This window comes from Epinephelus fuscoguttatus, linkage group LG5, assembly GCF_011397635.1.
Source record: "Epinephelus fuscoguttatus linkage group LG5, E.fuscoguttatus.final_Chr_v1".
Classification (NCBI taxonomy): Eukaryota; Metazoa; Chordata; class Actinopteri; order Perciformes; family Serranidae; genus Epinephelus; species Epinephelus fuscoguttatus.
In genome coordinates this window covers 27,916,753-27,934,458 of record NC_064756.1, presented here as the reverse complement: position 1 = coordinate 27,934,458, position 17,706 = coordinate 27,916,753, and the positions used below count along the sequence as shown (strand labels likewise).

The 17,706-nt window shown below is 41.2% G+C and overlaps 1 protein-coding gene across 3 annotated transcripts in view; it reads left to right on the top strand.

Annotated features, from left to right (window-relative positions):
* Positions 1 to 17,078, top strand: part of lrfn1 (leucine rich repeat and fibronectin type III domain containing 1) — a 154,054-nt gene extending 136,976 nt beyond the window's left edge. For all 3 annotated transcript variants that reach the window (XM_049577239.1, XM_049577236.1, XM_049577238.1), the window contains 2 exons: positions 10,654 to 12,049; positions 15,173 to 17,078. In XM_049577239.1, coding sequence (XP_049433196.1) covers positions 10,674 to 12,049; positions 15,173 to 16,073 — 2,277 coding nt within the window. In that variant the 5' untranslated portion in view covers positions 10,654 to 10,673 and the 3' untranslated portion in view covers positions 16,074 to 17,078. The remainder of the gene's footprint in view (positions 1 to 10,653; positions 12,050 to 15,172) is intronic.
* Positions 17,079 to 17,706: the final 628 nt, after the last annotated feature.

Here is a 17,706-nt window from a genome sequence, read left to right as displayed (position 1 = left end):
ACCATGTCACAAAGCTCAAATCATCTCAAACTGGTTTCTTGAACATGACAGTGAGTTCACTGTACTCCAATGGCCTCCACAGTCACCAGATCTCAGTCCAATAGAGCACCTTTGGGATGTGGTGGAACAGGAAATTTGCTTCATGGATGTGCAGCTGACAAATCTGCAGCAACTGTGTGATGCTATCATGTCAATATGGACCAAAATCTCTGAGGAATGTTTCCAGCACCTTGTTGAATCTATGCCACGAAGAGTTAAAGCAGTTCTGAAGGCAAAAGAGGGTCTAATTAGGTACTAGCGAGGTGTACCTAATAAAGTGGCTGGTGAGTGTAGATATAGGTGGAGCTGACATTAATCACAGGAATGTCCTCCATCCCCTCCAATGTTATTTCTTTTTTATGTGTGAATACTTGTTATTCGTCCTTCAGCAGGCGATATTCAAGCACACACAAAATTGATTTACTAAACCTAAACAGTTAGCGGCATTTTTTATTTCAACTTTAAACGCCTAATTTTTTGAAAACATATATTAAGTAATTTCTAGCTGTAGCAGCGGTTATTGAGGTGTGATTTTATCTGTGAGGGAAGGTATTCAAATTAAAAATAACAGGTAGCAGGTAAAGAATAACTATCAATCACCAAAGTGTCCCATCAACAAGTGACGTGCACGTACACAGCGCCAGTGTAACTCTAATGTTCTCTATCTTGTTTAGGGAAGCTCTTACAATTAAAGTTTATGGAGCTGCAATAGTTTGCGCTTCTCAATTCTTCCTCATTGAAAGTTTTAAATGGGATGTAATTGAGAAGACCGTCTTTGCATGCAGACATAATTATAATATGCAAATGTTCCTCCTGTTTACGACGATACCCCACATCCCCCCTTGATGAGATGCGACCAGAAATCCCTGGGGCTATGGAGCCTCTGTTTAGGCGTCCACTGGTGGAGAAGGAGCCGACTCCAATGAACTCAGGCTGTCAATAATTATGCCTGCATCCTGACAAGAGTCACACAAGGGCAGCTAGCAGTCCACTGCCTGTGCTGTCTAATTGGCGTTTACGGTTTCCTGACAAAGTCATGTCCTGAAAATATCCTTACAATGCAGCGGCTGTGGGCAGATGTTTTTCCGAGGTAAGGACAGACTCTGTCATTGTTTGTGTTCAGTCACTGTTTTCAATGTCACATTCAAAATAAGATTCAACTAACTTGTACTGGAACTTGAATCCAGGTCTGCCACTAAATATTATTTTCAGTTTCAGTTAAACTACTTATTATTTTTGATAAATCAGTCTATATAATGTCATATGAAAGTGGAAATGTCCACATACATCGTATGTTTCTGCAATCAATATGTTACATTTGTACATTTCATATGTTGCAGATATGTTGAAACTTAACATTCCTTCTCCTTACAATTTTCTATTTTGTGACTAATGTGTGGTTATGTTTAGGCACAAAATCCATTTGGTTATGTTTAGGAAAAGATCACGTTGTGCCTCACTTGGTTTGGTCGCTACAGACACGACTGGACATATCCCCAAATTCTCTTTAATTCTATTGTTGGTCTCAGACATTGGACTTCTGCCGTCTGCTGCTTAGCAGCTGTCTCGCCTAGCTTTCACACTCTCCACCATCCCTGTCTCCTCCTGATGAGAAGCTCATTTACATGTTATTTGAACAACATCATACATATGGAACAAAAACACATATTCGTGGTTTGCAGAAATGTACAATGCCAACATTTTATTCTGGCAACTGGGCTGTCTGGAAATAAATATTATAGTCATTCCCCCTCTCTTCCTCCTGTCATTACCTGTCACCTTCTACTGGCCATCTTAGAATCATGGCAAAATGCCCAAAAAATAATACAGTAATAAATATTTATAAATGAAAATTTTTAAAAGATCTGATTAAAAAACATGAGCTAAAAACTCAGGTAAAATCAGGAAATGCTCTCAGATAAAAGTATGTTTTAAGAAGGGACTTAAAAGAAGTCACTGATTCGGCCGACCTGATTTCCTCAGGCAGACTGTTCCAGTCATAATCCTCTATCCCCTTTAGTTTTCAGCTGGGCCTATGGAACAGACAAAAGTCCTCTGCCTGAGGACCTCGAACCTGCCTGGTGTACTTCGGTGTATGATGTCGGAGATACAGCTGGGATGGAGACTGTAAAATTAATCAGTGAAATCTTAAAATCTGTTCTAAAACATACTCGGAGCCAGTGTAATGAGGCTAAAAGTGTAGTGATGTGATCATGTCTCTTGGTTCTGGTTAAAAGCCTGGCAGCTGAATTCTGGATATCCTGGAGTCAATTAACAGATTTTTGATTCAGGCAAGGAAAGAGGCTGTTGCAGTGATCCAGGCGTGAAGAGATGAAGACATGTAAAATTGTCTCTTGTGTCTTTAAAAGTTCAAATTGATTGTATTTTTTAAATATTTTTAAGATTATGAAAACATGATTGCATGAGCTTTGTGGCATGCTGCTCAAATCTTAAATTAGTCTGACCAACAGTATATACTAAAACAGTGACTCATAGGATTATTAAGTTATTAAAAATAATTGCTGATTGCTTTTCTGTTGATTGACCAATAACATCAACTCTACTGTAACCTCATATGAATTAAAATTTTAATGGCCAGTGGTGGGTTTGCCTGCCCTCCTAAAGGAAGCTATTGTCACCACGTTATTATGACAAGATTACATTAAGCAGGCCATATTTTATGCAGAGTGAATGTAAGATGACGGCTAATAGCACATTCCTGTACAGTTTAATGACGGTAGTTAACACTCATATACATTATTCACACAGGACAATTATTTAAGAGACACTATTTGATTGGTGTGTATATATTTTTTAAATTAGGCCGCCTCGTGTGACAGTTCTATCATTTATGTGTCATTCTGAGTTGTCTGAATTAATCTATCTATCTATCTATCTATCTATCTATCTATCTATCTATCTATCGGAGAAGGTGAAACACTATAACCAAGTATTTCATGCCTTTCTCAGATGTTGCAAGGATGCATAATCATCCTCGCAGCTGCTTGCCCTGTTTAATGTGTAAACTGGATGCTATGTGTTAAGAATGCAACAGCGGGAAGGTGTTCTACAGTCAGAAATAGGACAGACTGTTAGAGACGGCATCTTTCAGCTTTCATTTGAATCTTGTTTATGACGCCCTCTAAGTGAGTAGCTGATTATTTTAGAAATAGCACATCTACCTGCTTCTCTTTTTTTAACACAGCTCTATTGTGAATTTGTGAACCATAAGAGCATTTTTAAGAAGCAACCGATCTGATCTTTTGTTCATGTTTTCCGTCGGTATGTTCCAGAACACGAGTACAAACACACTAAAAGTGTTGTGTCTGAGCCTGGAAACTGAATTAATGTATTCCTCCCTTTGTTTTCTCCTCTTGGGCTCTTTCTGCTTTCTATCTTTGTTTCATTTTGTTTGTTTGTGCAGTAATATGTAGATGTACATGGATATGTTTCCTCCTGTGTCTTTGTGTGGGCGGTTGTGTGTTACAGTGTGTTCATATGCCTTTATGAAGAATTGACACGAGTATTGCCTCTTATGTTTCGCAACACGTTATATTTAATAGCAGTATCAGTGTTCAGGATCGGGATCAGAATGAATCAGCAAATTTAATGATGGGCTGTGGATATCTCGAACTTCTAGAGAAGTACAGTGATGCCTTCAGGGGAGCAATTAACAGCATCAATAGATTATTTTGTCAATTAATGATGTTGGTCACACGTGAGCTCTGAATTTCAATGTCGTTGAGGTCACATTTGAGTCGTTGACCCAACCGGCCATCACGTGTGTCGTCAGGGTTAGATGGGTGCAGGTGTGAGTGGGTTTGAAGCTGTCTGGGGAGGGATCCAAGGACTGCATTGAATAGGTGATAAGTGGTGTCGTAGGCCACCACTTCTGTTTAACAATGCTCGTTCCAGTTTGACATAGATGGCTTCTTTCATGCCACTTTCAAACCATCTGTCTCTCTGGCCAAGATGTGAACATTGCTGTCCTCAAAGGATTTTCCCTTCTCCTTTAGATGTAAATGGACAGCTGAGTCTTGACCTTAGGAGCTTCCTCTCCTATGTGCTTGTGCCAATGTACAAATCTGTGCATTCCTGCCTGCATTTAACTGTATACGTTACTCTGCTTTTGCCTTGGTGTTTTGTCCTTGGCCAAGATTCTGTCTCAGTGCGTTCCTAGGTTTGAAATGCAAAGGGATGTGGCGTTTGTTGTTTGTTGTCAAGCAAGTCCAGTCGCCTACGATATATCGCATAGAATTTTTTAATTAAAATATCAGAACATAGTGAAGAAGGTCTTTCACAATCTCCCTGAGCATAAATGAGCAGTATGCAGGATCAAGAGTCTGAATGGAATGTTTTATAACTACGTTTTCATCAGTGTAAATCTCCTGAAACTAATAATGGTTTTATTTAAGTTACTACAGTATGTTTCTGCAGTACCCTTGAACCAACAAACAGTGTTGCCAACCCTTTTCCAGTCAAAATAGTTAGCATTATCTCTATATCTCTATAATAATGCTATAAGTTGCCAGATGACTTTGCACGTTTGCATAATGGTGATGTCGTTGTGCATTACTTGTACATAGGATAATGGAGGCATTACAGCTTCACTGTATTTAATACAAACTCCTCAACAAAACATGACTGGTATAAAAGCTATGGCACTTTTACAAGTATGAAGGATATATATCCAGGATGTCGAACTCAATCAGCAGCAAGGGAAGTCCAGAGAGGCTGTTCCTCTACACTAAAGCCAAACTATAGGCTACAGATCACAGTTTAAAAGTGAACCACCACATCACTGCTGATTGCGACATAAGACAATGAATATAAAGGGAGACTTTGCCGATATTGAACTAGCTGTGTGGCATCACAGTGTGTGCAGATGAACGATGTTTGGCTTTGCCCCCATGCCATTGCTACCTCCACCACCAGACAGGCAGGGATCTTCGGGAGAAATCAATGTTCATCTGTGCGCGCGTGATGACATACAGCTGGTTGAATATCAGCAAAGTTTCCCTGCTTCCCCTCACTGGTTTCTGTACAGCAGGGTCGGTCTTTTTCTCAGTGTTATAATCATTAAAAAGCAAAAGCAGCATGTGTATATATTCAGTAGGCTATATCTTCAGTAGCTAGCTAGCTAACCCTACACTTTTCAGAGTTTGATTTTGGTTTTGGATAGGGCTGACCCAAAAAATTCGAAACTTCGTTCGATGGCACGGGATTTGTTTGTGATTTTTTTTTTTTTTTTTTTTTTAATATTTAGACTTTTTTTCTCCCGTTTTTTTGGGGGGGACCTTGAACGCAACCCCATCTCCAACAAGGAAATAGGAAGCCCGACGTGCAATGAATGGAGACCTATTATCCTGCTTGAACACAGACAACTAAATTCTTTCAACAATGTGACTCAAAATAATGATAAAATAGATTTTATTGATGTAAAATAATATGCTGATGGTGACATTTTCCACCAGTCCGCTGCGCTCTGAGTCTGGTGTCAGTGACACGTGCTGCTCTGAGTCGCGCATCTGTCTGCTTGAGCTGCAGTGTGTGCCAAGGGTTTTAATCTTTAGTGTTAAATCAAAAGTTAAACACTACTTATCAGCAACCAGAAGTTTTTTTTTCATTTGTGAATATTTTTATCTTAATGCTAGAGTTGCAAGAAACTACCTTTTCACCATAATTTGTAAGTTATTAACTTACAAATTATGTAATTTGTAAGTTGTCGATCGTCGAAGGCTTCGATTTAAAATCGATCTGAGCTCCGAAGCTTCGATTTTCAAAAATGAAGTCGAAGGTCAGCCCTAGTTTTGGAACGGGGAAGAAACATATATCTTTTTCCAACCTCTCCAGGTAACGAGTATCATTAATGCACAACGTTTAAATCTGATAACTGATTTACATGATTCATTAATTTCAGATCTAGTCGTCTGTAGTCCTTTTGTTACAGGTTGGTCCGCTGTCAGAGGCAGGAGGACAATCACCACAAAGCCAGATGTTAAGTAGAAAAAAATTTACAAGCTTCATTGAAGATAAACAATTCATTCAAGGTCTGAATGGGCGCCATGGGACAGGGAACCTCCACACACATGGTTGGTTAAAGGATGACTCCCACTGGTACAGTATTTAACCACCCTCGAAACCATGAATGATATGTCTGCACACAACCACTGGTCACACTATAGCTCATTTAAAATGCACAGTAATCAATATGTAATCGCTCCAAACTGAAAGATAATCACTCCCTCCAGTAGGAGAGCAGACAACCAGCTGATAGCATAGCCTCTGAATATCTCTTTCCCCGGATCAAAGGCTCACACACACTGAAATCTCAACCAAAACAAAAAGTGTAAAGACATTGCACAAACAACACGAAATTAAAATCTCTCACCTCTTTGCCTAAAGTAGGTATCTGATGTGCTGGCATAAGAGTACCTCCCCCATAGTTAGCTGTCTTCACTAACGGCAACACCATAAGCTGCAAACAGCACATCGTCCCTCACCCCCGAGTGCCACTGCCATGAAAATAGCAGCTTGTTATCTCACGCAACCTTTCAGCATTTAAATGAAGTCTTTTTTATTCATGCTTGTTTTCCCACCCACTCAAATACACCTCTAATACAGATGAGAGAATTCTGATATGCATTTTTAAGCTGTGTGATGGAGGCTAAACTAAATAAAAACATGACTAAAACAAATCTTGTGTAGGACATGGTATTGGCAAATGCTCAATATTAAATGTATTAATCTTTTTTCGGACAGACACAATGCTTCAACTCTGAATAGATTATTAATAAAAATGTTTTTACAGAGTGCTTGCAGGTCCTTAAAAGGTCTTAAATTTAATTTTATGAATATTAGATCCTTAAAGTCATTGAATAGTATTAATTTTGAATTTGTGAGGTCTTCATCGGCACAATCATTTTATCTAATTTCATCTATCCATCTATTAATTTCTTTTTGTCAAAGGAATCAGGCTCTTCTGGGTGCTAGTCCACATTTCTGATAATATGAATCCTTAACCCAACCACTGAACCTTATACTGTCTTTTTACTTTAAAATACAGATTAACCTAACCCACTCTAATAACCTAACTCTGCATGGGACCATATATACTACTTACCTTTAATGCTTAAATTAGAAAAAGATGATTTGTCCAGTCTTAAATTTGTTTTAAACTATGTTGAAAAGCTGTTAAAAAGCATGTAAGTGTTTGATACCTGCGGACACCCCAACTTAGTTTAGACTTTGTAGTAAAAAAAATGGAAAGTGTCATTTTATCAGTGCTCACCGGCTCAAAATTTGATTCAAATTCCATATCTTATGCAGCTCAGATCTCATATTCAGGTTGTTTCTGGCAGTCCGCAGGGCTTTTTTTTTTTTTTTTTTTCCTTTTGTAGCCAACGGCAACAGATGTCAAAGGAAGCTCTATGGATTTCAGGCTGTAGAATGATCCACATTTAGAAAACTTGAGCGTAGTGTTTAATGTCAGGTCCACTCTGGGGTGGCCCAGGAGGTGCAAATATTCAAATTTTAATCATAACGCAGCGTAATGGTCACCTTAAGTAAATAGGGATAAGCTTTAATTGGATTTTGCAAATAAAGTTGAAATGTGACTAAATTATAAAACTACTTTCTGAAGCTCAGACTGAAGGAGAATGCAAATGTTTAGGTCTCCTTCTATCTGTGGGTGTACACAGTACAGTATGTGCATGTATGGGTATAAATGTGTGCATGGGTGTATATTATTGTGTGTCCATTTTTGTTTGTTAATTTAGTTCCTGAGTATGTCAGAATGTGAATACAAGCTATTCTCAATTAAATTGTAGTAATCCATCAGAGGAATCCCCTGTGAGAGGCTGTGCTCCCGCATGACTGGATATTAAAAAAAAACAAAAAACAACTAAACTCCCATTCACCCTGTGTTATCGATTGGGTGGCCGCTGCTAATATTAAGCAATAAAACAGAAATAGAAATGTGAGGCGGAGCTGCCCTTTTCTTTTAATTTACTCGGCCATTCATACATCCGTTCACGTCCCTCCTCACCTTCTCAGCACCCATTAAGATTGAGGCCCTGCGTTTTCGGGCAGCTCAACATCGTCTTAATGCAATTCAAAGACCTACATTCTACACCAGAGTTGCCGTGGCAACAAAGTCCCCCCCTCCCTCCGCGAGATGCTGAAAGATCAATAGAGTATCCTCGACGGTGTGGCAGGAAATGCTCGGGTACAGATGGTCCTCGGAGAAACCATGAGCTTTGTGGCCTAGTTACCATCTGAAAACTAACACAATCGAGGGAGATCACTCCTCTAATGGAGCTACACAAACTTGGGCAACAGTATTGCACTTAATCTGAACCAAAGATCATAACACTGTTGAAATGATCTAACAGTACTGTGGTCTCTTATATAGGAGTCTGTTCAATAGGAAGTATGATCTGCACTAACCTACTTTTTTGTTTTAGCTTCCCCAGCATCTTTAAAAAAGGAAGTTTGGGGAATTAATTTAGACAAGGCAGGCACACTGTGCTGCCAACAATAAAGGAGCATCACTAAATAAATAAATTCTCTCAGGGGGGTTTTGAGTTTTCTCACACAGTGTACCACCTAGTGCGTGTTTCTGCACATGGAAATGGTTTAACTATGTGTGCATGTTGTGTTTTTCTCTTGCATGCGTATTCTTTGTTAAATAAATTGCACAGGAGAGATTTTTTTTTTTTCAATTTCAAACAGTTAAGGTGGTTGTATTTCAGAGATGGAGGTTGCAGCGTAGCCTGCAGAGTCATAACAGGAAGGGAAAGAAGTGTAAACACAAACAAGGGAAGGTCCAGTATCTTTTATTAAATACAGTCTAATGGTCTGCGGAGTCAACGTAATACAACTGTCAGTGCTGAGTAAATTCACTAAACGAGCTTTCAGAAACTGTACCACTGGTTTGAACTTGTGCTTCAAACTGTCCTAGAAAATGACATCATGCAAACCCAGATTTTAATGAGAGCTCTGATTGGACAGCGGTAGTCCATAGTTAACGAGGTGCCCTGTTGTCTGTCAGACAGTAGCCAGACAGCAGCGTGAGTGTGTGTCTGTGCAAGAGAGCGAAAGGGAAAAAGCATTTGTGAATTCTCATCGTTGGCTTGCAAATGCAGCGCAGGTTGATGTAAAATGGCAGAAATGCACTCGCAATTTCACACTTCTCTCGCTATCTCGAACATGCATAACAGCTCTCATCAGAACAAGTTTGTTGAAGTTAAGACACGTGAAAACAGAGTCTTTGTGCAAAGCAAGAGCACGAGAGACTGAGGGGAAGAGAGCTTGGCTTGTGCTTTATTTCTGCTATGAAATTTGACATGTGGCATTTAAAATATTCCATGAATCTCACCCCAAGCGATTTTAAATCAAATTTAATTTAGGGTTATCAGTACTGTGAGCATTAGATGCTTTTGCTTTGGGCACAACGGGGGACAAAATCAGTGGTGTTAAGGACGTCAGCACCACCTCAACATGGTGGAAGATAGATAGAGTCTCTAAAATTAGTCATGACAAACTGGATGAGGCATCAAAAACGGGGAAAAAACAGACACCATGAAAATCATCAGCCAGCTCTTCCTGAGTGAAGTCAAATAATTATGCTGGACCTCTAAAATAAGGGGATCCAAAGTGTCACCCTGTGGGGCTGGGTGGAGTGGTGGGCTGTAGCAACCCAAATGTCACTCTCTAAACCAGGAAACCAAAAGTCAGTTGTCATCTCTTTACTTTAACGCCATTAACAGGCTCTCTCATCAACTGTGAAGCTTTAGGCGTTAGCGATCAAGATGGATGCCAAAGAGGGTAAAACCACTGACAATGTGGCATCAGCACATCACCGTTTGTGTTCCACTGGGGTCTCTTATGGTTATTGCAGCCAAGGATCACTTCTTACTCCTGTCACCACAGGCGTGTTCTCTCCAAGACTGAAATCAATACTTCTAAATGGGAATCAGAGAATCAGAACATTCTCGGTGCCGCCGTCCGACGGACTCGAAAACAAGCCGCCGTTTTCACCTTTTACTTTTTGTTGCCGTGATTTACATGACAGGTTTCTGTCTAATTTTGCAGTACATCTCAGAAGCATGGGGAGAGCAGAGAGCATGAAAAGGTCATGAAAATCCTTGAGCGCTGCTGACAAGCGCCCTTTTCTACCTTTAATTCTCCATCCTGATGTGGAACTCAGAGCAAGGAAAACACACAGGCCGTGTTTTATGATGGAAATGTACATGGCATATAGTTACCTAATATAGGAAAACTGCCCTGTGATCATTCAAGAAATTATATGGTTCAGTGGTGATGCAGCCTGGTGGCACAAAAAAACATTCTGTTATTTCCATTAAAAGGCTACAGAGACATGGGCTTCTGACAGTGTTGGTGCAGCCTTTCATCATCCCAGGTGCCATTATTTCAGAAAAGCTCCATTTCATTTTGTGATTGATACCTTGCTGGCAGTCTCAACAATCTTGGTCAGACTCTTGATTTTTGCAGCAGGCTTTCATAAAAGCTGCGATGCTATTTATTAATTCAAAGATCTCTATTTTTCGACTCAGTGCCTCTCCTATTTTTCTTTCTCTGTCTCACACACAGGACCTGGAAACTGATTAACAATGGACCGGCTGGTTCTGTGCGTGCTGCTGTGTGCAGCTCTGGTGAAGGGATACAACTGCCCCGGCCGCTGCATCTGTCAGCACCTCTCCCCCACCCTGACTCTGCTCTGCGCTAAGACTGGTCTGTTGTTCGTGCCCCCCACCATCGACCGCAAGACGGTGGAGCTGCGACTCACAGACAACTTCATCACGATCATCCGCAGGAAAGACTTTTTCAACATGACCAGTTTGGTCCACCTCACTCTGTCTCGGAACACCATCAGCCAGATCACCCCTCATGCCTTTCTCGGACTGCGGGCGCTGCGGGCGCTCCACATGGATGGAAACCGCCTCAGCGTGATAAAGACCGACCACTTTAAAGGCCTCGTCAACCTGCGACACCTCATCCTTGGAAACAACCAGATCCACCAGGTGGCTCCCACCTCGTTTGATGAGTTTGTTTCCACCATAGAGGACTTGGATCTTTCCAATAACAACCTGCGCAGCCTTCCCTGGGAAGCCATAGCCAGAATGACCAATATTAACACGCTCACACTAGACCACAACCTGATTGACCACATTGGAGCAGGGACTTTTACACTGCTCACCAAGCTGGTCCGCCTGGACATGACCTCTAACAGGCTGCAGAAGCTGCCGCCAGACAGCTTGTTCCAGCACGCTCAGGTCCTGTCTGATGCCAAGGGATCCAGCTCCTCCACTCTGGCTGTGAGCTTTGGTGGCAACCCTCTTCACTGTAACTGTGAGCTGCTGTGGCTCCGCAGACTGACAAGGGAGGATGATCTGGAGACCTGTGCCTCGCCGGAGCACCTCATGGACAAGTATTTCTGGTCCATCCAAGAGGAGGAGTTTATCTGTGAGCCTCCTCTGATCACAAAGCATCTTTCCACTAAGCCCTATGTGATGGAAGGGCAGGGTGTGACTCTTAAATGCAAAGCAGTGGGTGATCCAGATCCTGATATACACTGGCGGTCGCCAGACGGCAAGCTGGTGCATAATAACTCCCGCACTATTCTGTATGATAATGGCACCCTTGATATTCTCATCACCACGCTGAAGGACAGCGGGGCATTTAATTGTGTTGCGTCCAATGCCGCAGGCATCGCCACAGCTGCTGTTGAGATCAACATGATCCCCTTACCCTTGTTTGTTAACAACACAGGCCACATGCGTGAGGACCCTGGCCTCTCAGACATCACCACCTCCTCCAAATCTGGCAATGACACCAAGGGCTACGACAAGCAGGACAGGAGGGTGATGGTCACCGAGCTGACCTCCTCCTCCGCTGTGATCCGTTGGCCATCTGAACGCCATATCCCCGGCATCAGGATGTACCAGATTCAGTACAACAGCACGGCAGATGATACTTTGGTGTACAGGTAAGCCACGGTGGAGGGGGTGGTTGGATGCAGAGAGGGGAGGGTGGTAGAGCAGGGACACGAGGAAAGGTGAGACATCTGGAGTTACCATCTGCTGAATGACACAACGGTCCGTTATGGCAGATTGACAGATCCCAAAGATGCAAAATGATTAAGTATGTCCAAAAATACGCAGAACCCCTATAGTGTAGTCCGGGGGATAAACCGAGGAGGAATATTTTTCCATTAATTATAATGCCTTCAAATGCGCAGTCATAACAATACGCATAACATGTACAGTTCAATTAAGACATTTACAGATCCAGTAAACAATTTTTGATCTCTGATATCTGAGTAGGTTGTTGCAATCAGCTGAAGAAATTGTGGAGTCCAGCACTCCAAAGAACTAAAGGGCCCTTTCAGCATCATTAAAACATAATATGACAATAAACAATAACATGAGGCCCGACTATTTCACTGCATGTAACTGTTTGTATCATTAGCAATTGCCGGCATTAATTGGTTGAAACACAGAGTGTGATTAGATGTGGTTGTCTAATGATAGGCTTGGTTGCAGTGGTGGGAGAAGTTTTTTAATCAGTTACTTACTGAAGGTAAAGTAGCAAAACCACACTATAAAAATACTGCAGTCTCCAGTCTTGTATTTAAAATGTCTAGGCAGCATTTTACTGTTGTAGCTGGTGGAGGTGGAGCTAGCTTTAACTAGTTTATATACAGTTCGCTTGATTGGTCCAGTGGTTCCTGATCAGTTCTGCAGACTTTCTGGGCCTCATCATCATCGTCATTTAAATTAAACCATTTGAGAAGTTTAAAGGGGAAATATTTTGTTGGTGAACTGCTAATAACTCATAGATGTCCAAAATGTTGCAAAAGCCTCAACTATACACTCATTTGATGTAAGGGATCAAAAGCCAGAAAGCTTGAAGAGTACTGGTTGTCTTTTTAAATTATTATATTTTAAATGTAAAATATTGCCCTGAATAAGGATGGGAATTGAGAAGATTCTATGATAAACAATGGCTTTGTCAATTCTGCTCATCGGTCTGATTCTTTATTGAGTTCCTCATTGATTCCTGATCAGTTTTCTGTGCAAGAAAAGACTTTTCTTTACAGGTTTTTCAGTGTCAGTGCAACTGTTTTATCATGTTTGAGTCTAAACAGTGTAGATGATATGAGAGAATATTTTTACAGAATTATTTTTTTTTTAGATTTTCTTAGTCAAAGAAAATATCTGCTTTTACCCCTGGTAACGTATGTGTTGCTCTGTTGGGAAGCATGATGACACTCGTGCAAGTACAAGTGTCAAATACACGGCATTTCTGTAATTTAAGCCCAAGTTGCATAGAGAGATGTTTTATCATGTTGCTAGTGTTCCAAGTTTTAAATTAATAATCATTTTACAAACATTACAAGCAGCACTGCTGTGGTCTTTCTTTGTGAAACGAAGCCACCCTTTGGACCTGTTCTTCCTCTCTGCCATGACCCCTTTTTGCTGCAAGTTTTGCACTGCGCAGCTGTTAGAACAAGCATGCAGGCATCGATAGGACGAGTAAATAAACTAGGAGCCATATGATTCTGATGGATCAGGCAAATTGGAACCAATTCCCAACTGGAAACGGTTCTCGATTCCCATCCTTACCTCTTAGAAGTAACCACAGCTGTTACGTTAATTAGCACAACATTTCCATTTAATATGTAGTTAAGTAGATGAATAAGGTAAAATGGAAACTGTCATGAAAAGCACAGCACTTGGGTAAATGTACCTAGTTACTTTCAATCACAGAGTATAAGCAACATTTAGTATAGCATCTTATCCATAATGGCCCCTTTAGAGTGTTTTATTATTATATTTAATGATCTCCATTGTAGCATTACCATGTTAGCAGTGTTTTAGTGTTGTAATCAAGATGGAGCTCATATTTCAGGAGCTGACTATATGTTTTGTATATTAAATATTAATCTGAAAAGTGCACAGTAACCATTTCTGCAAAACAAATGTACTGTATTGGTGTAAAAAGCACAATATTTCTCTCCAAAATGTGACGGAGGAGGAGTATGAGGTATCATACAAGGAAAGTACTTGAGTCACTTTCCACCTCTGCAACAAATACAGACATACTGTACAAGAAAAAGGTCAATATACAGTAGGCATTTTTTTAGAGTAAGTTGCAATATATAAGTTAAGTTGCAGTGTGTAATATTTAAAGTGAGAAATATCCATGAACCTGAGCAAAATTAAAAGTGTTTTTGGTTTTCAAAATGAGCTAACCCTCTTCTCAACAGTGAGTATAAACATCTGCAGACCACCTTGAAATACTGTTTTAAATATGAGAATAAGTTTGATGCGTTCCTTATGCAATATGTGACGCACATGAACTGAATCTGGTACACCAAGAAGCACTTCAGGATTTATGTATTCATGGAGCGAGTTAATAATAGTCGTCGACTTTTTTTTTTTTTTTTTTTTCCCAGGTTTTATCAGATATAATGAGTCGCTCTCCTGTATAATTTTCTCATCCAGTTTAGGCATGGAGCTGAGTGTTGTTTTGTCTTTAGGAGGTACATTATTACCTACAAATGATAACCATCAAAATCCCCCTTTAGGGAAAAGGAACACGCTTCTAATTATATTAGCGCCAATGTTGACCTGAAGACAATGCCTTTCTCCATCATATTTAGAGTCGTGTAATTTCGCAGTTGCCGACAAAATGTGACCTTAGGTATTCACACATCAAAACTGCCTTCACATCATGCGTCACTTGTCCTGCAACCTGCAGCTGTTGTGGCATATTCTTTAGACAGCGAGCCTCCTCTGCTTTGTTTATCACCTTGTGGTTTACCCTTGCTGTCATTTCATACACAAACCCAACAGAGCAACTTTTCACTGCTATTTTATGATATAACATATTCTCGCATAAGTCAACTTTAATGAAGCGCTGTGCTTTTTATGTTTGTCTACCAGAATGCAAGAGCTGCATCGGCCCTGTTGTCTTTTTGTTGTGTGGAACTGACACCTTTGTGTGATTTAATACACCTTATGCAAATCAGTATATGTGGGCGTTGTAATTCCGATGATTAATCGTCAACATCTTCACCACCACACTATGTTTCTTCTCTCTGCAGAATGATCCCATCTACCAGCAAGAACTTCTTAATCAATGATCTGGCCGCAGGGCGGGAGTATGACCTTTGTGTGCTGGCGGTTTACGACGACGGCATCACATCATTAACAGCCACACGTGTGGTTGGATGTGTGCAGTTCCACACTGCCAGTGAGGTCAGCCAGTGCCGCTTCATGCACAGCCAGTTCCTGGGAGGCACTATGATCATCATTATTGGTGGTATAATTGTTGCTTCGGTACTGGTGTTCATTATCATCCTGATGATCCGTTACAAGGCCTACAGCGGCCCAGAGGACAGTAAGACCAAGGTCAGTTCCAGCATGCACTCGCAGACCAATGGCAGCCAGCAGCGGCTCCAGCGCTCCGCCTCCAAGCAACCGTCTGATGAGGGCCAGCGGGAAGCTCATGCACCCAAAGAGTGCATGGCGCTGGTACTAAGGGTGGACAATGAGAAGAAGGAGGATCCAGCATCCACTACTGCCATCTTGGAGGTGGAGCTGCCTCCGCTAAATGCAGACAAGATGAAGAGAAGAACCAGCCTGGATGCACAGTGCTCTGGCCCCCCATCTGAGGACACGCAGACGGACAGTAGCCTGACGGGCTCCACCATGTCCCTGTGTCTCATAGGCCCCAACGCTGGCACCAAGGAGGCTCCCAGGCTCAAGGACAAGAAAAGTGCCCTGGCCAACATGGGATTGCTCCCTAATGAGCTGGCACGAACTAGGCACAGATTCTCTTTTGATGGAGGGGATTACTCCATTTTTCAGAGTCATAGTTACCCACGCAGAGCGAGGACGAGGTGGCACAAGTCCACCAACCAGCTCAACATGGAGTCATCGCCGCTCGCCAATAGGAGAGTTACATTCAGCAGCACTGAGTGGATGCTGGAGAGCACAGTCTGAGGAGAGCAGTGTAGCCGAAAATAAAACCGGCTCGGCCACACGTGGGACACACATGTAAAAACACAAATATGTCTACATGCCATATAACACATACTTTCCCTGCACACAGCAGATGATGAACATAAGCACATTTATGTACACATGCAAACTTTCTGTGAGTTGCTGGAGAAGAACACAGTCTCCCTTCATCCTGCCTCCCCATCATACTCCCAGAGAGGTTTGTTGGCCATGTCCTTTCTTTATGCAGCAGTGCCTTATTCTAAAAAAAAAATGTACGAATGGAGGATGCTGCTCACTGTAGTCATAAACCGTCCTCTCTGTCATTGCCTCCCGCCCATTCTGATGATGGGAGCCGTTTCTTTGGATTTTTTAATTTTCTCCTTTTGTTTTTTTCTCTGTGACATGCCAAGGGGGTGTGGCGTTTGGATGTGACTGTTTAATTGTTTAAAAAAAAAAACAAGAAAAAAAAATTCCATCATAACTGTAAAGTGAACAGCCAGGTATCCTGTTATGTCAATCATGTTTTGGGTTCTTTCAGAAAAAAAAACAAAAAAAAAACTTTTGCACAGAAGACACGAGATACAAGGACAAGTATCACCACCAGTCTATACAATAATAATAATTTAAAAAAAAAAAGAAAAGAACAGGATTTTACACATGCCGATTTCTAATGTTACCATAGAGAGGATGGACCTGGGAGCCAACCGCGGATTCCTCTTTGACAGTCGGACTGTATGATGTTAAATAGATATTGTTCCAGATGTGACTGTATATTAATCGGTACTGTATCTGGCTGGTCTAGATAAAAAGACAACAAACAAAAAAGACATATATAAGTATATTAAAACATTGGTGTATGTGTACTAACTATGTAAGTAAGTAAGTCATATGTCACATGACTTTTTACAAAGCATTTGGGTGTTGGCTGCAAGTTTTTACATTAAAAACCTGTGTCATCACACCTCTCCCTATTTAGTATGTCAAAGTTTGGACCATTTATCCCCTCACGAAGGGTATTAAATTTTTTGTGTGGGTTAACTGTATCGGTGGCGTTTCCTTCTTGTGCTTCAGGAGCAGCAGCAGTGTGTGTGTCGGCTGCAGGGAGGTACACAGGCGAATTGAGATGATAAATATTTGATTCCCAAGTACTATTTATAAGGCTTCTGTGAAAGCTGCACAACGACCGCGGAAGCAGAGTGGGGTGTGGGACGACGAGGGACATGATCACTCGACGTGAGGCTGAATTCAAATGCAGCCCGTTGTTATTAACAAGGGTGTAAGATCTGTTGCATCCCACTAGGGGGAGACAAGGCTCTGTAAGGTTCCCCAATGGGGAAGATGCTATAATAACTTTTATCAGCAGAAAGCCTATGTAGGTTTTAAGATTCAGTTTCCTCTCATTTTGGGGCAAAGCTTGGATCTTGAAAAGAGGATGGCAGTATTTTTACACCCCACATATTCAGTACTTATAAGCAGAACTGTATGTAAACAGTCAGTTAGTGGCCTTAAACACATCATAATGTAGCAGAGATAAGGAAATTTTTTATCAATAATTGTCTAAAACTCTTTGTGAAGCATCTGTAACTGGTGTATCAACAGATAATGGATCAATATAATAGCTGTGATCATATTT